Source organism: Haliotis asinina, chromosome 5 (assembly GCF_037392515.1).
Source record: "Haliotis asinina isolate JCU_RB_2024 chromosome 5, JCU_Hal_asi_v2, whole genome shotgun sequence".
NCBI classification, from domain to species: Eukaryota; Metazoa; Mollusca; class Gastropoda; order Lepetellida; family Haliotidae; genus Haliotis; species Haliotis asinina.
This window is the reverse complement of record NC_090284.1, coordinates 76,471,313-76,492,213: the sequence shown is the minus strand read 5'-3', so window position 1 is coordinate 76,492,213 and position 20,901 is coordinate 76,471,313. Positions and strand designations below refer to the sequence as shown.

General features: G+C 41.8%; 1 protein-coding gene across 12 annotated transcripts in view; it reads left to right on the top strand.

The window, feature by feature from the left end:
* The window catches only part of LOC137285313 (uncharacterized), a 42,691-nt gene that overhangs the window by 17,548 nt on the left and 4,242 nt on the right, over positions 1 to 20,901 (top strand). For 2 of the 12 annotated variants that reach the window (XM_067817664.1, XM_067817660.1), the window contains 14 exons: positions 4,508 to 4,585; positions 5,998 to 6,081; positions 9,519 to 9,616; positions 10,460 to 10,568; positions 10,873 to 10,935; positions 13,636 to 13,713; positions 16,187 to 16,270; positions 16,724 to 16,758; positions 16,921 to 17,299; positions 18,351 to 18,539; positions 19,075 to 19,153; positions 19,370 to 19,522; positions 19,955 to 20,364; positions 20,603 to 20,763. In XM_067817664.1, the coding sequence (XP_067673765.1) occupies positions 4,508 to 4,585; positions 5,998 to 6,081; positions 9,519 to 9,616; positions 10,460 to 10,568; positions 10,873 to 10,935; positions 13,636 to 13,713; positions 16,187 to 16,270; positions 16,724 to 16,758; positions 16,921 to 17,299; positions 18,351 to 18,539; positions 19,075 to 19,153; positions 19,370 to 19,522; positions 19,955 to 20,364; positions 20,603 to 20,763 (2,000 nt within the window). Of the gene's footprint in view, positions 1 to 4,507; positions 4,586 to 5,997; positions 6,082 to 9,518; positions 9,617 to 10,459; positions 10,569 to 10,872; positions 10,936 to 12,340; positions 12,380 to 13,635; positions 13,714 to 16,186; positions 16,271 to 16,723; positions 16,759 to 16,920; positions 17,300 to 18,350; positions 18,540 to 19,074; positions 19,154 to 19,369; positions 19,523 to 19,954; positions 20,365 to 20,602; positions 20,764 to 20,901 lie in introns of all 12 variants that reach the window. The other 10 variants (XM_067817669.1, XM_067817665.1, XM_067817667.1 and 7 more) reach the window with 7 other exon arrangements.

Below are 20,901 nucleotides of genomic sequence, written 5' to 3'. Positions count from 1 at the left end.
GTCAGCAAATGGAAGAGATGCAGATTTGGGAGAATAAAAATAAAATTCAGTTTGAGCGGAAATTATGTACAGTGAAAGCACCTATTGCTTTTTGTCACAAAAAGTAGTAAAAGACATGTGGAATTTTGAGAATCCAGTTGCCAATACCTGCACCTTGATTCCTCACACTCTGTTGGTAGCATTCAGTAGACTTTCTCCTGTTGCCAGGTGTAAGTCTATATGATCTCACCTCTTGCTTCCAGGTGTAACACTGTCTGATCTCACCTCTTGCTACTAGGTGTAACACTGTCTGATCATACCTCCTGCTGCAAGATGTAACACTGTCTGATCTCACCTCCTGTTGCCACTTGTGACATTGCGTGATTTCACCAGCGGCTGCGAGGTGTAACACTGTCTGATCTGACCTGCTGTCTGATCTGACTTCTACCTGCCAGGTGTAACACTGTCTGATTTGACCTCCTGCTGCCAGGTGTAGCACTGTCTAATCTCACATCCAGCTGCCAGGCGTAACACTGTCTGATCTCACCACTTGCTGCCAGGTGTAACACTGTCTGATCTGAGTTCTAGCTGCCAAGTGTAACACTGTCTGATTTGACCTCCTGCTGCCAGGTGTAACACTGTCTCATCTCACGTCCAGCTGCCAGGTGTAAGTCTGTCTGATCTCACCACTTGCTGCCAGGTGTAACACTGTCTGATCTGAGTTCTAGCTGCCAGGTGTAACACTGTCTGATTTGACCTCCTGCTGCCAGGTGTAACACTGTCTCATCTCACGTCCAGCTGCCAGGTGTAAGTCTGTCTGATCTCACCACTTGCTGCCAGGTGTAACTCTGTCTGATCTCACCACTTGCTGCCAGGTGTAACATTGTCTGATCTGACCTCCTGCTGCCTGGTGTAAAACTGTCTCATCTCATGTCCAGCCGCCAGGTGTAACTCTGTCTGATCTCACCACTTGCTGCCAGGTATAACACTGTCTGATTTGGCCTCCTGCTGCCAGGTGTAACACTGTCTCATCTCATGTCCAGCTGCCAGGTGTAATACTGTCTGATCTCACCACTTGCTGCCAGGTGTAACACTTGTCTGATTTGACCTCTAGCTGCCAGGTGTAACACTGTCTCATCTCACCACCTGCTACTGTGGTTTTACTGCTGCCACTGCTCACCACCTACTGAAACACTGGCTACTAACATGCCTGAAGTGGGTCCTGAAGTTAGGATAGAATCTCCAATGAGGTTCCTACATTTGAGTAAACTAATAGAAGTTTACAGCAAGTAAATGTGGTATTACGCATTCCCACAACATCACAACAGGATGCTTAAAGTTTACAAGTCATGAAATCATATCTACAACCCGATTTATTCTTCCAAACTTTCCAGTGTGTAATCAGCATCAGTTGCATGTAAAAAGTCTAGCTCACCAGCTTTGTTGGTCACAATGTTAGTGTAATTTGATTGTGATGGTATTTGATGATGTGTCACGGGTCTTGTTCAGCGTTGTATTTACGCACCCAGACTAGTTCCTGGTGGTCAGATGAACGGAACAGTTAATGATGAGGTGGACAGACAGTGTCCTGGGGAGGGTCAGGCCAGGACACACTGGAGGGAGATGAACGGAACAGTTAATGATGAGCTGGACAGACAGTGCCATGGTGAGGGTCAGGCCAGGATACACTGGGGTCAGTGTCCCTGAGTCCTGTCCTGGTCATGTTTCCTCTAATGTTGTCTCCCGATGGAGTGGAGATGGTCTGCAGATGTTCTGCGTGAAATTGTGACTTGGTTGCATGGAACATGCCAGGTACCTGTCAGCTGGTTGTGGCTGAAGTTATCTCCTGCAGATAATTGCTTCCTCCTTGCTGAGAGCAGCAGCTGAAACACTCTACTATCAGGGGTATCCACACAGTCAGGGGATATCAACTCAGACAGATGATATACATGGATTAGGGGAAATGTAATCTCCCCTTGATAGGGATGTTTGATAGAGTGCCCGGGGTATTTATCCATTAAAGTTATTGCCCACAAGTGTTTTTCATACAAGCTCAGCATCTTTAGTCAGAATGATTGTGTGTCGGAATACCTCTGCATAAGTGTTCCTGTTTCACAGTTTGGCAAACACATTGATGTGGATACCCAAATAATTTTGTTTGGTTAAATTCCTGTAAAATCACTTGTCAGATAGTAGCATGATACGCACGTTTACTGCATTAATCTGTTACTTTATACATTAATGAAGTACTCTTTAGCATGACCTGAAGGTGGGATGGTGTCTATGGTCAGTCCCTCCTGGATTACGTGATTCCGCGGTTGAAGAAAAAATCGTTGAATTTACCTTACCATGCAGGAAAACGTCTGGTCCACGAAAAACAGATTTTCATGCAGAATCTGTGCAGAATTCGCCACTTTTCTGCCTTGGAATTTGCTTATTTTGAAAACTGAGTGAAAACTGACTGACAGCCAAAATGAACAGTAGAGTTAATGTCAAAAGTAGGATCGGTTACGCATAAAACGAACTGACATATTTACTGTGACAACATTTTCAAAATATTTATGATATTAGTAAAGCAGTTTTTAGGCATCTTGCAATTACTATTAGATGAATTTGACACTGCAATAACATTCCCAATTATTGTTGTTTGCATGAAACCGGAAGTTGTTTGTCTCCATCAAAGTTACGAATGAGAGGAGGGAAATATCTTTCAGTGATTGTTTAATTCTCAAACACAGGAAAAGGTGTGGGTGCTTTGTCATCAAACTTACTCAAGATGTGATGTGTGCTGTTAACGTAACTTTATATCTTTGTTTGAAAATTAAACTATGCAGATCTGTGTAATATTTTTGTTGGTTTTTTCTAAATGTTTTAACCGCAGAATTTTTTTGCAGAAGATTTAAAAATAGGGTGCAGAATTTGCTTAAATTTGCAGCGGAATTCTTAAATATTTGCCGTGGAATCCAGGAGGGACTGTATGGTCAGTGCTGCAACCTTTGTAATGCTGTAGATTATTAATAAGCCAGAGACCCTACAATGTGATTAACCTACCACCCAAGGCTGAGTTGACTTGAACTCTGTGGGTGTCTCACTGTTGTGTAACATGAGGACTGGCGTCCATGGTATATACCTCGAAAGTGGGGAGATTACTGGTGCTGTCCTTGACCACCCTGATCCAGGAACACCTGACCAAGGGGCAACTGACCCAGGAACACCTGACCAAGGGGCAACTGACCCAGGAACACTTGACCCAGAAACACCTGACCAAGGGGCACCTGACCCAGGAACACCTGACATAGAGGCTGCTGACTTGACATAGGAACACCTGACCGAGGGTCACCTGACCCAAGAACATCTGACCCAGGGGCACCTGACCTAGGGACATCCCTACCCATACCATAAACTTGGTAGAACTCAAGGCCCTTGTACCATCAAGCTGGCAGCTAGTTTTCATCTAGTGTTCTTCTGTATAACATGCTTAATACTAACTGTTTCTCTGTTCTTGGTTCACTCACTGCTGTAGGCTAGATCCTGGTGTGGTGAAGGGATATGAAATAATGTACAAATATACCACCGGTACTCCCAGTCTCACAGAAATAATGTACAAATGTAGAATAGGTGTTCAGAGTCTCACAGACATAATGAACTAATATAGAATAGGTGTTTACAGTCTGACAGAAATAATGTACAAATATAGAATAGGTGTTCACAGTCTCACAGAAATAATGTACAAGTATAGAATATATAGAATAGCTGTTCACAGTCTCACAGAAATATTTTTTATGCCAAACCAATTTAGTGATTTTACTCATGATTTTCAAGGTCCAGTTATCCGTTGGACAAAAATAGAGTTATGGATGTAGAACGTAGTTACAAATCATCTTCAGAAACCGATGGCAAGAGGCGACTTACATGGCCATGTGGTCAGACTCACACAGTTGATGCATTTCAATCACTGAACTGTTTGGTTCAGACGGTATTATTTACAGATTGACAACTAGCTGGAATATTGCTGAGTGTGGTGTTAAACAACAAACAAACAACATGATATGTTGGCACCCTACATACAGAAACCTGTGTACTATGTGTGTCTGAGAGGGGATGTAGTTAGTAAACAAAGAGACTACAAGGTCATGTCTTTTGATGTCTTCTAACACAATACACATTTATAAGTGACATGTACAAGAATGTGTAAGTTATCATAGGTATGTGTTATGTTATCAGTACATTGACCCTTCCTAACTTGACTTTAAATTTTCCTTAAATATTTGTAAAATGTATTTTAAGAATTTCAACTGTAAATCTCCTGGTTATAGTTATATACAGTCAAGTGTTGTTAATCCGACCTCAGTTTATCTGACATTTGGCTTTATCCGACTCTTTTTTTGGTAACAAATTGAATAAACATAATTTGTTATCATCTATGTAGTCGGACATCCTCGTTAGCCCGACAATTTGCTGTGCAACAGACGATGTTGGATTAACAAGACTTGACTGTTGTTTGATGTGTGAGGTTGTTGTGTTGCAGAGGTCGTCCTCGTCAGGCCCCCATGAGAGACATGTGAAGCATCGCCTGAAGAAATACATGTCGAACTACAACTACCAGGTAAGTGTCATGCAGCACTGTGACTCTGGGATTCCCTTACACAGTTTCATAGGCAGATCCACAGGAAGGAGTGTGCCCGGGGTGCACACCCTTGCTTTTGTCCTGAAAATTTATTTAATGACCATTGAAACGCTTGTGGAAATAAGTGTGCACACCTCCTTTATCAATAGGGTGCTCCCCAACTTTTTCAAAAAGATGCATTCATTCGTCTGTGCAGTCATAGATACAAATGTTGCAATCTGTGGCTCATCGTGTCAAGGATGAACTGTTCTAATCATCTTCGTGAGTTGTAACATCTTTTTCCTAAGGTAATAAATCCTGTGGGATTCAGTGAAGTGTGAACTCAAGTCACTCAAGCAGGGATGAAACGTTGAAAACATCCCACAAGTTTGAGACATATTCCACTGTTAGTAGATGTCACTAGCAGCCAATGACACATGCAGTGACAGTGTTTGTTTGGCTGTACATGTTTGGTGGCAGCGAGCAGCTGTATCCATTAGATACATCAACAAACAGCGGTGCAGGTATTGATTCAGGACATTGAATGTCGGGACAGCAATTGTGGGTGTAACTCTAACACTGACTAAGGACTGAAAGAATTTGATTGAAATGAAATGTAAAGTTTAAAGGGTTTTTTTTTATCTAACTGTAAAACTACCTAGGTCCTTACATATGCTTTATCAGAGGTTTGTTATCTTGTTTTAGACTCATCAACCAACTACAACAAAACTACAACCTTGCAAATCACAATGTATGAAATAATTATTTTTTCACTGGAGCATATCCTGCTGAAAATATGAATGACACAAGCAGATACAAATATTAAGGAAACAGTCAGTATAGAATTAGACATCAAGCTCTATGCTGCTATAGTGAACCCTCTTGACCTAAGGCATGAAACAATACATGCTTGAATTCAGATAATTTCGAGACATGTATTTTACACACACATTGTAAAGAACATTCATTCCATATTCCACATGTGCAAGTTGTCCTATATAGTAGTGATGAGAGAATGTCTACACTTGTTGAAAGGAAGTTTGGTTACTCATCTGTAACAGGTTTGGTTACTCACCTGTAACAGGTGACATGACCACACAGGAAGTTATGTAGAGAAAGGGACAATGGGACTATGACAGATAATTAAACAAAAGTATATTTATGCATCTTGGTCTCAATACTTAAGTCAGCAGGTAGAAGGGGTGATGGAGGTTTTTTTTCAAATAAATATTGAAAAAGTTTTAATAATATTCTTTAAACATGAAGATTTTAAAAATCATTTAACTTGTTAGTTTGCATAAGGAAACATAATTTCAGTGCCAATTTATTCACTTTTAATTTTTTGAGTTGTTGAATTTGTACAGTAGTTTTGTAGTCTGGCCTGATATGCTATATCCTGTTGCCTGTGGCAGTTGTCGGGCCCCGATTTGCCCCCAGTCGTGGAGAAACAGAAGAGAGCTAAGTTGAAGTCGTCGAGAAAATTTAAGAAATCTCAGGTAGTTTGGTGGTGTAGGTGTTGTTGTGTAGTTTGGTGTCACTAACACTGCCTTCTTCTGGCGTCCTCCTGCAGGCAGACCGCACGTAGTCAGTACATAGGCAGTCCCTGGCAGGACCTTTACTTCATTCACTTCTTGTTGCCTTATCATGCTCTTGAATAAGTAGTGTTTGTTTTAGGTCAGCTCATGCTCATCAGTCCAGTGACTATTTTCTCTCCTTCCATCTTGACACACACCTACTACCCTTATGCTACCAAAGTGAAAGTAAGATCACCAAGTCCATCTTCCATCTTGATGGACACACCTACTACCCTTATGCTACCAAAGTGAAAGTAAGATCACCAAGTCCATCTTCCATCTTGATGGACACACCTACTACCCTTATGCTACCAAAGTGAAAGTAAGATCACCAAGTCCATCTTCCATCACTGACCTGGAGTGGATGTTGCAGATGAACAGGCTGTCCTTAATGAGCATTAGGAATAAGTCTATATTCAAAATGGTGTCCATGCTGTTACATAAAGTCTGGTCTCAGTAAATGTTGTATTGCATACAGTACACAATAACACAGTCCTTATCATTGTGTACCTGTAAGGTATGTGACGCCTTGTTAGTGGTGTGGATGTTGCAAGTAGTTATCCCCAAATGTCCTGGCTACAGTACATAATAACACTGTTGTGTAAGGTGCTTGTGACACCTCTCTGATCCCCAATTGTCCTGCATACAGTACATAATAATACTGTTGTGTAAGGTGCTTGTGACACCCTCAGAGAGGTGTGGAAATCCCAGGTAGTTATCGAGATGGACAGGAGTTGTCATATGCTAGATAGTTTATCTCTCATGACATATTTTGTCTGTTCGAATTCTTTGCTTTTAATTTTATTATCTCAACTCTGCAGCATCAAAGAACACTGAAAGTTCACTATCAGCAGATGCAAGTTAAAGAGTGTTTCATGTTTTCATAACTGGTTCATCCCAAAGTAAAACGGAATTATTAGCACCATCTGTAAATGCTCCACATTTTCAAATTGTTTGCCAGGAAGAGTTGAAAGAATTGATTTCATTGTTTCATGTTTGTTCCTCGCTTGTATGATGCATTTATAGCCTTGCAGACGTAAGCCCTTTATATTTGAACTTGAAGAATGTTAAAAATTTTGGCTGCCGAAAATTTAATCATTCTAAGACCCCAAGTTTGAAATTTTGACTGACACACAGAATGTTTTGTAGACGTTAGACATCATTAGGAGTTTGCACAGGCTGCACGTGGTTTCATGACATCAGTGTAATACAATGGCTTTCTTGTTGAAACTGAAAAAGGTAGCAATAATACCATTATTCTGGTATATCAAAATATGCTTTATAAACAAAGTTGTTTGGCAGTATTAAAGTCGAGTACTGATATGTTGGTAAAAACTATAACAAGCTTTGTCATTATCGCTGGTTTTACTTCTATTATTTTATCTCATTCGCTACTGATATTTCCCACTCATATTCTTTGTCAAGTCGATAGAAGTGTGGAAGTGATCTTCATTTCAAGTAATTCTTCAGCAGGGCTATCAGTGACAACAAAAGTACTGAGCATGTTGACTTCAACATCTTAAGATTTACTATAATTTCCTTGGTTCCAAACGCCCGAAATTCCTCCAGACCAAATTTTGAACTACAGTGGAAGCTGTCTAAACCGGCACTCATTGGGACTGAAGAAATAAATTTAGACAATGTGCCGGATTGTACAGCTGATGATAAATGTACAAGGCACAGATGGGACTGAGATTTTAAGCCAGTGTTGACAACTTGCTGGATCGGACGGATGCCGGTTTTGACAGTTTCCACTGTATTAACACTTTCTGCATCACCAGTTTCACTGTTGGGATGGAGCTTGTGTGACTGTACTTTTACCTGTGTCAGTGAACATTACAGTAGCTCTCTGCAGCAGTGTATATTAATTTTACAGAATAATGTTGTGGAGTGCATCAGTGTTGTGAACCTCTGAAAAGTGTACCCTACTTCCCTTTAGTGTATATCATGCCATTATCTGTCTTCACTCGTAGAAATGATGACTGTCTGAGCAAGTGGATGCAAATTAAGGATTTAGGTCCACACTGGTGACTAAAGTGTCCACAGTGAAAAGTAAATCACAATACCTTTTCCTTGAACATCAGATCAATAAGGGAAAAGCTAACAAACCTACTGCAAAGTGAAAAACTTCATTGTCATTTGTGAACACCAGCTCCCAATGAATCCCAGTTTTACCACCCTAGAGCTGATATTCACACTTCCAGTCACCTGGATGTGTACCTGCTTGTGAAGGATAGCGAGTATTTTTCTGTCCAGTTCGCCTCTGTTCTTTTGTTAGTTTCCAGGTCAACCTGGATGGCTTTAGTACAATACTTATTTCATTAATCTTTATCTTCTTTTCAAATGAGTTACTGAATTCATGGAAGCATGTGAATAAATAATTTCTAAATGTGCAAGTGGGAGGTAAAACTTCTATTGCTTTACTATTTGTCATGCTTATGCTGTTTTTCACCCTTCTTTTAGACTTTAACCTTGTACAGTTTTGTTTTTTTCATTTGATTTTGTTCAGTGCCGACCTCTAGCAGTTGTTAGAACACATGGACATGTTCCACAAAGTGATTGTGGCGTCAAGGTGGTCGTTACGTCTTTCTTAACCATTATTTTACGACATTCTTAATGTTACGATGACTTTGTGGACTGGGTCTGATCACAGGGGAGGGTGGGCTGAGAAGGCACACCATCTCACTGGTTTATTTCGTAGAAACTGATCTGTTACAGCCAGACTAACCTGATGATGACACTGGTTTATTTTGTTTGCTGTCAGCTGCATGGTAATGTTTTTTCGTAATTATGTTTATCTACTTTCTTAAGTGTTACTTGTCAAAGGCTGTATCAGTTGTTTTCTAATACCTCGTTAATTGTTTGAAAGACGGTAATCAAGATATGTTTTGTGTGTTTTCAGGTGTAGTGTTTATTTTTATAGTTGTGCAACTCGAAGAAGTGTGGCTATCGTTTAAGATAACATGTACAAATACGATAAATGTTGATGCATATCACCTTATTACCACCAAATATTTCAAAGATCATTAAAATTGCAAATGACAAATTTGCTGAAAATAATTATTTTTCATTTTACAGTCAGGAGACACTTATACTACATAGGGGCACATGTGTCCTTGTGATTCACGTGCTGTAGAGGGGCACATGTTGGTGTACGTGATGTTGGAACTATGTATGTATTTCAGTGATGAGCTGATCATGGTTGCAGCCAGACTTTAAGTATCGGGTGGAAGCAATAACACAGCTTCAAGGAACATGTCAGATATTTGATCAGCATGAACATGTCTTGTCCTGATAGAAGTTGCTACATTGCGATGACTGTTGTTAGTATACCTGTGTTTGTATGTCTCTCTCGCCAGAACTCCAACCTTCCTGAGTACTACTACATCTACTCTGGCAGCGCCAAGTACCTGCGACCAGATGCCACCAGCGTGCCTTTCAAGTCTCCCAAGAAGAAGTGAGTACACCATGTGGTATATGGTAAAGTGTTTTCCATGTATCACTGATTGTATGATTGTACCCAGTGTATTCAAAGATTACATTAAATGTATTCATTGTAATCATTTGTTGAATGAGGTGTTAACTGATGTGCATCCAGTTTAATGATTGGTTGAATGAAATGTATTACATGTATGAAGTATACCCTATGTATTCAGTGATTAAGCAAAGTGTAATTATTGGTTGAATGAGGTCTATCCAATGTATTCAGTGGTTGAATGATGTACACCCAATGCATTCAGTGGTTAAACAAAGTGTATCCAGTGTAATGATTGGTTGAATGAAGTGTATGACATGTAATCATTGAGCGTATATGGTGTATCCGGTGTATTCAGTGGTTGAATGAAGTGTATGACATGTAATCATAATGGGTGTATGTGGTGTATCCAATGTATTCAGTGGTTGAATGAAGTGTATGACATGTAATCATTGAGTGTATGTGGTGTATCCGATGTATTCAGTGGTTGAATGAAGTGTATGACATGTAATCATTGAGCGTATGTGGTGTATCCGGTGTATTCAGTGGTTGAATGAAGTGTGTGACATGTAATCATTGAGTGTATATGGTGTATCCGGTGTATTCAGTGGTTGAATGAAGTGTATGACATGTAATCATTGGGTGTATGTGGTGTATCCAATGTATTCAGTGGTTGAATGAAGTGTATGACATGTAATCATTGGGTGTATGTGGTGTATCCGGTGTATTCAGTGGTTGAATGAAGTATACCCAATGCATTCAATTATGAAACAAAGTTTATCCAGTCTCATGACTGGTTGAATGAAGTGTATCTGTCTGTTGAAGGTCTTATAAGGGAGGCATGCCCGCCCTCCGTACTGTGCCTTCAAACACCGTATCTCGTGGTGAAGCGGAAAGGCTTGTCAATGCAGCTACCAAGCTACTAGTAGCCACAGTAAGTACACACATGGGTTTTGTTTTCACTTAGGGAAGCTATGACAGAATTTGGAGAATCATCTCAAACTGACAAAACAGCAACAAGATGGGTGTTGCTGCAGTCAGGTAATGCATTGCCCCATACACTGATGCTCTGATTGTTATCAGATTGGTTGAATCTTCCCCAAGGTCCTTTGTTGTCCATTGCTGGAAGTAGGTTGAGTAATCAAGTTGACAGTCTGATGACACGACCTTCGCAACCTGAAGTTGCCTCTCTGACATGATGTGGATAGCATGTGTTGACACTGTCCTCACGTTTACAGGAGAGTGTGGAACACAGCAACATTGCCAGCAACAGCAGACAGACAGCGCCACGCCCTTTTGAAGTGAGTACTATATGTATGCAGCATGAGTGTACTCAGCTCTAACACACTAAATAGCATATGTGAACGTGTATCTTGTAATCACATCATATATGGACAAGATGTTAGTGAATGTTGAATATTCCATATATATGTGTTATATAGATACTGTAAATCATTAAATTTTTGCGAGCATGATATTTTTGTGAAAATTGCGAATGGCTTGAGCTCGCAAAAATATCATGATGCAATGTGCTGGTAGAATGCAATGAATAATCAGCAAACAACCTGTCCTATCTTCACTTTATTATTCACCTGTTCATATAATCAACAATAGATCTAGACAATACATATATTAAGCAATGACAACAACGCGAAGAATGACTAATTACTAGCATTACTTGTACTCACCTGTCACATGTCAAACAATGGATACCTGAACAAAAGTCACTCAATCAGTATGTCCGATAGTCCAGACAGGCGCCAACCACGCAACTCACATTTCTTAGAGACTGTTTGAAAGGCCAAGACCATCCAGTGGGCCTGGATAGGTTTCATGACACTTATGTGGAGATCAACAGCTACGCTGACACTGACTAAACTGGTCCTTCATCAGTGCCAATTTATTAGAGTCATTCCGTTTAATTTAATCCCTTTGAACTGTTTTAAGCAAGCTTATCTGGCCTATGCAGCAAGTGTTGTTTTTAGGAAAACATCACTGATTGCATACATGCGGAAGTACTCCACTGAATGGTGTTCAAGATTAGCAGCAAACTTTAATATGTGATTGGATTTTCTTCAGATAAAACTTTCAGATGCAAGTAAGCTTTGAAACTGTCAAACTAAACTATGTTTTGAGAATTAGGCAAGTCGCAAAAATATCGTGACGTAAAAACGTCTGTTGGTCGCCACTCGCAAAAATATACGCAAAAATTTCGTGATTTACAGTATGTTATCCTTAGAGATGAAACAATTAACAGCATCTACCCTTGCTAAAACATGCTTTCATTTTCTGAAAATATCCTTAATACCAGCAACAAAGAATAAAACGTGCTAAACTGGAACCATTTGCTGCTAAACCACTGTGTTTACCTGCATGTACCTGTGTTTACCTGTGTTTTGGTATATTGTTAGTTTTAGTAATCATATCGTCCGTCAAGACGGTCACCATCCGGCTGTTTTGTTTAACCCCCTGTTGTCATCTTTATGATCCCAGTTCAACACTCTGTGAAGTCTCTTGTATCAAATTTTGTTATTTTGTCTATTGATTACATTAAGTTTTTGCGTAAATTAATGAAGCTGGGATACTGCTGACAGCCACGTCAGAATTTGACTCTCGCACTTTTTTTATCGACCATCAAGTTGGTTTCCTTCATCTCAATCAGACATAGTTTTCTTTTTGTCTAAACTGTATTTCCCAAACACACAGGGCTCCCTGCTGGAGTACTATCTGAGCACACAGCCACAGGTAGAGGAGCTACAGGAACAGCATGGGGACAAATGTTGACACCAGCACTAGTCTGAACTGATACTACCATGTACAGCTGCCGCAACATACAACATTTTGGTTGCACATTATAACCAACATCAATATATAGTATATTCTGTGTTATGTGAAGATGATGGTTCTGTCAGAAAATATGAAATTGATATCTCCCTTGGTAGGTCTAAAATATCATAACCATTTTCACTTAACCAAAATAGACAAAATAGAACATGTTTCCTTTCTGACCAGATAACATGCTCATCTCATCTAGCGACCAGGTAAAGCTGACAGTTTGCATGACTGAACATAAAGTCACCTGCGTCAATCCCCTCACTGAGTTAGATGTGTTTTAGGACAAGGAAAGATAAAGATGTCTGTGTATCATACCATCATTCTCTATCCTCCATTACACCACCAGAATGTCACCAGACAGTTTTAGTTTTAACTGTCAAGTTAGGACGTTGGCTTATCTTTGAGATTGGCTTGTTTACAGTAACATAAGGCACATTGTCTGTGGTGCTCAACATGAGGCTGTGACAGAAGTTTGGTGATATGGGAGCTTGATGTGTAATGTCAACATTTGTCTGCATGTGTTGATTGCCATCTTATTATCAACATTATGGTACATAGTACATGCATATAGGAAAGCCAGTATATACAAAGTGCATTTAATGGTACTCTCTTTCTTTATTTCTTGTTTACCAAGACTTCTGGTTCGGTAAATGCTTATCATTTCCTAATGTTTCCATGTTTACAAAACTTAAGATTGTTTTGTCAAACCTGCTGTTTTTGCTGTGATGAATTGTCACATAATCACTGCTACTGCATGAGTCAGTGCATATTTATAATTAACAGCTTTTGGAAAAATCACATAGCTTATGGCTTTTCACAACAAATGCTTACCTGGCAGTGCTGGTTATATTATTGGCATTTATTCTTATTATAACATTGGCTCATTTCTAAGTGTAATTTAACACATTTAAAATAATTATTTCTTGTCAGCGATGTTACAGTAATCACATTTCTATTTTCAAAACATAAAGTATTGTTTGTATCAAAGTATAAACTGAAACATTTTCTAATTATGATCATAATGATTGTTTTCTGCTTGTCACATATAGCACTGATTGTCTTGATGATGCAAACATACATGATTGTTACACCAGCTGATATACCTGCATTATTTTTATTGGCTGTGCTCGACCTAGTATTGTAGAGTAGTCTGGATTATGTTCTAGACCTCGTATGCAGGGTTCCCGGGTGTGCCCACTATAGACGAGGAGGAGGCACAACTGTTGCTCCATTCACGCCGTCAGGTATTCGTGTGGCTCCGTGGCTTATACACGTGTGTCAGCTTCTGTGTAACCAGCGGCAGTGTGTGTGGCGTACGATCAGAGATCTAACAGCATGGAGATGGGTCTTGTTGATGTTGTGGAGATGGGTTATGTTTGATTTCTATAGATGTTTCCAGGCTGTTTCCACGACTCTCAGTTGTGCTCAAGCTCAGATTTGGCTCACACACTCACCCAGTATTAAATAAGGTTGTATACAACGGGATATCCTTCATATCATGTTAAAATATTCAAGAACTGATGTCATTATTTTGGTCAGTGTGTAAGAATGCAGTTAGTTATTGTGACAACCAGTCACCAATAACAATTTAAATGATTGATTTACAATTTACGAAAAACACTGTTATTGACCATATGAAATTAATGATGTCATTCAGAGCAATAATGCAGTTATAACTTACCATCAGCCAACCACTATCTACTGTTTGCTACACTAGCATTCCCAAGTTGTGGAGGGGTTATGGGGACAAATACATGTATGTACATCATTTGGCTTTGTTAGCCAATCACGTGCCACAGACTCATGATGCGACAATGTATCCCTGCATCAACAAAGTAAGAAGTTTTATTGCTCATGGTCACTTGACCTTGTATGAACTCTATGGATGTTCTATGTTGTCCTGTTGTGTGTGATCCAAGTCCTGGCATCCGAGACCATATAATCTATTATATCATCATGGTCTCTGCTGACATTTTCTGTATCAACACATTTGTATGTAACAGTATAATTCCATTACGTTTCCAGTGATACACTCACACTGTCATCATGGTGGGGGTGGAGGAGGAAGTCTCATGGCGGGGGTGGAGGGGGAAGTCTCATGGCGGGTGTGGAGGGGGAAGTCTCATGGTGGGGCTGGAGGGGGAAGTCTCATGGCGGGGGTGGAGGGGGAAGTCTCATGGTGGGGGTGGAGGGGGGTGGAGGGGGAAGTCTCATGGTGGGGGTGGAGGGGGAAGTCTCATGGCGGGGGTGGAGGGGGAAGTCTCATGGCGGGGGTGGAGGGGGAAGTCTCATGGTGGGGGTGGAGGGGGAAGTCTCATGGCGGGGGTGGAGGGGGAAGTCGGGTGGAGGGGGTGGAGGGGGAAGTCTCATGGTGGGGGTGGAGGGGGAAGTCTCATGGCGGGGGTGGAGGGGGAAGTCTCATGGAGGGGGTGGAGGGGGAAGTCTCATGGCGGGGGTGGAGGGGGAAGTCTCATGGCGGGGGTGGAGGGGGAAGTCTCATGGTGGGGGTGGAGGGGGAAGTCTCATGGTGGGGGTGGAGGGGGAAGTCTCATGGCGGGGGTGGAGGGGGAAGTCTCATGGAGGGGGTGGAGGGGGAAGTCTCATGGCGGGGGTGGAGGGGGAAGTCTCATGGCGGGGGTGGAGGGGGAAGTCTCATGGTGGGGGTGGAGGGGGAAGTCTCATGGCGGGGGTGGAGGGGGAAGTCGGGTGGAGGGGGTGGAGGGGGAAGTCTCATGGTGGGGGTGGAGGGGGAAGTCTCATGGCGGGGGTGGAGGGGGAAGTCTCATGGCGGGGTTGGAGGGGGAAGTCTCATGGCGGGGGTGGAGGGGGAAGTCGGGTGGAGGGGGTAGTCTCATGGCCTGGGTGGAGGGGGAAGTCTCATGGCGGGGGTGGAGGGGGAAGTCTCATGGCGGGGTTGGAGGGGGAAGTCTCATGGCGGGGGTGGAAGGGGAAGTCTCATGGCGGGGGTGGGGGGGGAAGTCTCATGGCGGGTGTGGAGGGGGAAGTCTCATGGTGGGGCTGGAGGGGGAAGTCTCAAAGCGATAATGTTAAAGCCAGAATGGTAGTCCTATATTTTTACGGTGACGTGGACCGGAAGTAATGTCTGTTTGTTAAAGCCAGAATTCACTGCACAGTTGTCTCCCTTGAACTGCCCATAAGCCTGGATATGATCATGGTTGAGATCCCATTTTGCCCCAGTCATGTTTCTAAGTTTGTCAGAACTCCAGCAGTGCTTACTGGTTTCTGCAAGGTGGTAAATGTCAGACCCTACATCCTCTTACTTCCTGGGGTTGACATTAAGCTGATACAGTGTGGTGTATAACCCAGGGCTCTGACTAAGAAGCTGATATTTCCTGTCTGTGACTATTTAGAGCAGCCATTATACTTGTGAAACTGGCTGTTGTCATTATTTGTGCCCATCAAACATCACTAATTCCATGTAGTCTGTGCTTCATTCTAACACTTCTGTTAAAGATAGAACAGCCTCCACAGTGAACTAACCATCTGCCCTGAGTCTTTCAGCCTGCTTCTGTTGTGTAGCCGATATTCCTTGCTGTAATGTGCTGAGGCATGTCGTCATCTCCTTGCCTACATTTGTGTGTACCTATGTACATGTAGTACACCTGCAGGTAATCTTGCTCCATCATGTGGTATGTCTGACTGCAATGACCGGTGTGCTACGTCAGCTCAGTGTGTCCATCATGTGTTGTGTTTCAGCCCTCCAAAACAAGTAAACGGCCAGCCACAGCTAAATATACCTGGGACATCCATGGACGCAGAGTTGCACAGGATGAGCGAAAGGTCAGTCACATGCTTGGTCACATGCAAGGTCACATGATCAGTCACGATTTTGGTCTGTGTGCTGAAAAATTTTGTGTAATTTACAATATGTTCGATTTTCACTCTGATTATATATTGTTTTGATTGGCAGAGTGTTTTTACAGTGTAGTGAATGAATACACCCCAAATTAAGTACAGGTGATAGTTGATACAATCTTCTGCAAGGCGTATTAGACAGTCTTATCTCCCGTACTTTAACCTCAGACTGAGACCATATTGGTATAATTGGTCTCAGTGTTATCCAGAGATTTATAGCAATCACACTGCTGAAGATCTGCTGTTGTTAAAGATATGTGCATGATGTTCCAACAATATGCTTCATGGAATATATTTGACTGGTTTATAGGATGATAGTATCTTCTCTTGTTCTAGCAGTACATCAGTTTTCATTCTTTGTCCATTTTCTTTTCTCAGGCCTATGATGACAGCTTCCTAGGAAAAGGTTTAAGGTGAGTGATCATTCTTATGGTGTCACAGAGCTGTGGTTAAGTGTATCTAGTAGAATGTGCAAACCTCCACACCTTATCAAAGATCTTGAGTATGAGGTTGGCAGTATGTTTTTTATGGACCAAGAACTGACATCAAGTTAGTGGTGATATCCCCTCTTTCAGACCCCACTCCAGCCATCCATCCAGCCGCCCCACCAGTAAACGTGTGTACCGCCACCTCCGCTCTCCCACACCTTCCGACACCGTCTCAAGTCGGTCCTCCGTCACGCACACGACCTCCACCTCTGACATTGACCCAGTACCGCCGGCATCTCGACAACGAAGGAAGAAGTCCTCCAGTCAGCAGTCACTGTCCTCACGGAGAAGCGACCAGGACCGAGACCGGCCACTGTCAAGCAAATATAGGACACGCACAATCATCAACGTCCCAGAAGTGAAGTTGAGCGAGGGAGTCAGTGTACAGGACACAACGCAGACAGCAGGAACACAGGATGAGATTGGAATTCAGACAGAGAACAGACTCATCAAGGATTATGATCAGGTAACTCAGGTTTCCATACAGAGTTGCATTCCTTGAGTGTGCCAGAATCTTATGATCCAGGGTTTGAATCCCGGTTTTCCCTAATGATGTTGTAGGTTTGTCAGTACCACATCAGTACATTTTTTTGGATGGTAAACATGTGGGAACTTCCTCACTGCAGACTTGTCTTCTGCCTTGGGTTGATGTGAGATGACACTCTCATGACCGAAGGGTCATGTGGTGATGTGCAGACTAGGATCCAGGTTCCACCACATCAGGACTGACTGAAATACGACATAAATATGTGTAAGGCTGAAATCACTCACTCATGACCAATATAGTGGGTGAATATGTTGACTGCTTTTGAAAATGACCCCATTATGCCCAAACAAATCTTGACAACTGGCGAGTAATCTCTCAGGCACTACTGTTTGATCATATGTGGCAAGGGGAATATCAAGTTAGCCTCCATGTAATAACCTACTCTGTGGAATTCAAGGAACTTATACATGGGACTCTAATGGTGTGCATCTCATATTTTATTTTATAGGGTTTCTTGTAAGTTTAGAGACATTTGAACTTAGGTACATTTTGCTGAATTTCTCTTTGATGATAGTGTAATAGGTGATGAAGGGGGTGTTCGTTATCCACCTACTGTATGGTATTCATTTAGACTATGGGGACTCTAAAGGTGTATTTTGATTTTGTATTTTATTTATTTTTCCAGTGTTAATGTCGTTTGAACTTACATAAAATTTGTTGAATTTATCTCTGAATATAGGGTTATAGGATGTAAAGTCTATCCACTTCCCCACAAAAGGTGCTCAACATTTTGATGAAACTTATACATGAGTTTCACTGGGACTCGAAAGGTATACATCTCATAGTTGCATAGATGTTTACTGAACTTGTTTAGTAGAAATTAATCACCAGAGCACACTCAATGTAGGGAACCCTTCCTACAGCATAATTTTGTCTTCTATTCGAATTTGCAATGCTGAGTTAAGTTATAACAGTATTGATAGTCATGGACTTGTTCATACTCACAAGTAATCTGTTGGCCATCTTCTAGCAGGAGGACGAGGTGAAACAGGGTCCGTGGGGTGAGTACCAGGTCTATGTGCGGACTGGGAACAACATCGGTGCCAGCACCAAGGCAGACATCAAACTGACGCTGTATGGGCAACAGGGGCGCACCAAGGAGATGGTGCTGGGCACAGGAGACTCCAAGAACCACAAGGTGGCCTTCCAGAAGAACAAGGTAGGTAGGAGTAGTGGCAACGTGTCTCTTTTCATCACCTTTCGACAGTAGTACATCATGCTGCTTGTGAAAAGTGCTCAAAATGGAGAGATTCCTGACTTACTGGTGTGTGACATCAAGTAAAGAGCCTGACTCTTTTGCTAGATCTGGTTTGTTGAACATTATTTTAGTGGTGACTAGATGTTGTTAGTTGTAGGGTTCCCCCTCTGCTTAGTTTGCGATAGTCCTCTTTCAACACTAGGCAGTAGTAATGACACTGCCATATGTGGTGTTCTGCTTTGTTTAGCGCAGATGTCACTTCTGAAGGCCAGTTTGATGACAGCTTATCATTTGGCTTTTTGTCCATTTCCCATGATGTTAAATGTGAGAAAAGACCCAGTTTCATTTGAGTTTGTTTCAGAATATGTGGCAGATTGTTTCAGATATATATTCCCACGTATTACTTTCATGCACGTAAACGGTTGTTAACTGCCAGTATTACAACCTTGTAATGTTGCTTGTAACACTGTCATATGATGTGTGTCTGGGTTTCCAGGAGGACCTGTTTATACTAGCAGCTCACCATGTTGGCACACTCAGAAAGATCAAGATTGGACATGACAGAGTGGAACTTAGTAAGTTCAAGGGTGTTGAGAGTAACTTTTTTTACTGATCCATGGACTGTACTGTGGCACTCTAGGGTGTTAATGTAGCACACTGTGGAAACATTCGGCACATTTATTGTCATTCTAGCAGAATGTGATGATGGTGTGAACTCTTCAGTATTGATGTGTGTGACATTTTGATGAAAGGTGTGACACTGTGGGTGATAAGCTGCTGCATGTTTTCAGGCAACGCCTGGTTCTTGGACAGCGTCAGTGTGTATGACATGCATGACAAGCGGATCTATGAGTTTCCGTGCCACCAGTGGCTGTCAGAGCATGATGGGGATCACCGCACATATCGAGTACTGCCCATGGACAGGGACCGAGCTTTCATTGATGGTGAGTACAAGCTGTTAATGATAGGTAATATAAATTTTGAATCTTTCCTGGAAGATAGCTACAGTCAAACATTGTTCAAGATGGCAGGTTAACCTCAAATGTTGGAGTTATAATAATTACTCATAGTCTTTCCACACTATTTAGGGCTGCTAAAGGTATTCGATTGGCTAATCAAGCAATTTTTGTGTGTGTCTCTTTTCATGATGTGTAACAAAATATGGCCACCACCAATAGTGATTCAGTGATTGGCTGGCTTATCATGGGTAGCTGCCATGTTGTGCTAGATCAGAGCCTGATTGTCAGCAGGCTTTGTGTCAATGATTAAATAAGCAATCAGTGAATGTCTTGTTGATATATATTAATAAGAATTTGAGTAGTATGTTTGTAAAGAGTTCATTACAAGTTCATTAAATTAATATGCCTTCTGTCCAGCCTTAGAATCCCCTGGCACCTCAAACAATAAATCCCGAAACCACGAGACATCTGAGGATGAATCAGATCAGATTGTGGTCAAACATGGCAGAGAGAGTGTCAAGGCTCACAACAGCAAAGCAGGGGATAATTCTGACCAGTCCTACACTGGATCTGAGGATTCCAGTTCTGAGTTTAAGTCAGAATCTGATGCAGATGAAACTGCTGTAGTTTCGCCGAAGGAGCAAAAAGACAAGAGATCAAAGTCCAAACCTAGGACGTATAAGGAAGAGGACAGATCCAAGTCTGGCCCAACCTTCACCTTTCGCACAAAGAAGTCAAAGACCACTGCAACAAGACGTCAGACGGAGGAAAAGAGCGTGGATGAGGACACAAATACTACACAGGAGGAGTTTCTGGCAGGATACAAGGTGAGCAGGAAGTTCTGGCTTTACTTCAGGGTAAAAATGAGATATCTGACAAGATTTGGCCAAGTCGATCTGATACTGTGGAAGTTTATTACCATTCTGTCATGAATTAGAAAAGTAATAATGACATGGAATGGAAGGAATCCGTTGATGGCCTCAAGACCCATTAAACGTAAGTCACATGTCTGCCTTTTACTGATAGATTGTTGACACTGTTCACTGACCAGGATATATATTACAGGCGGGCATCAGTGCTGCATCAGCAGAGAGTCAGAAGCAGGCAGAGCTGGAGAGGGCACAGGAGATGGAAATGATGCAAGGCGAGACCGTGCATGACGCTGCACGCAGAGGACACCTGGACCGACTCAAAGAGCTTCTGCATCACTTTCCTGACTTGAAGGAGTGAGTCGTGCTGTGGACATGAAAGTCACTTGTTTTATAACAATTTAAGGCTAATTTTGAATGGTGTCATGAGAGCCTCATTCATCATGCATTCTGAAAGTTTTAAGTGTATCAAAAGGCTTTTCTAATTGTCTACGG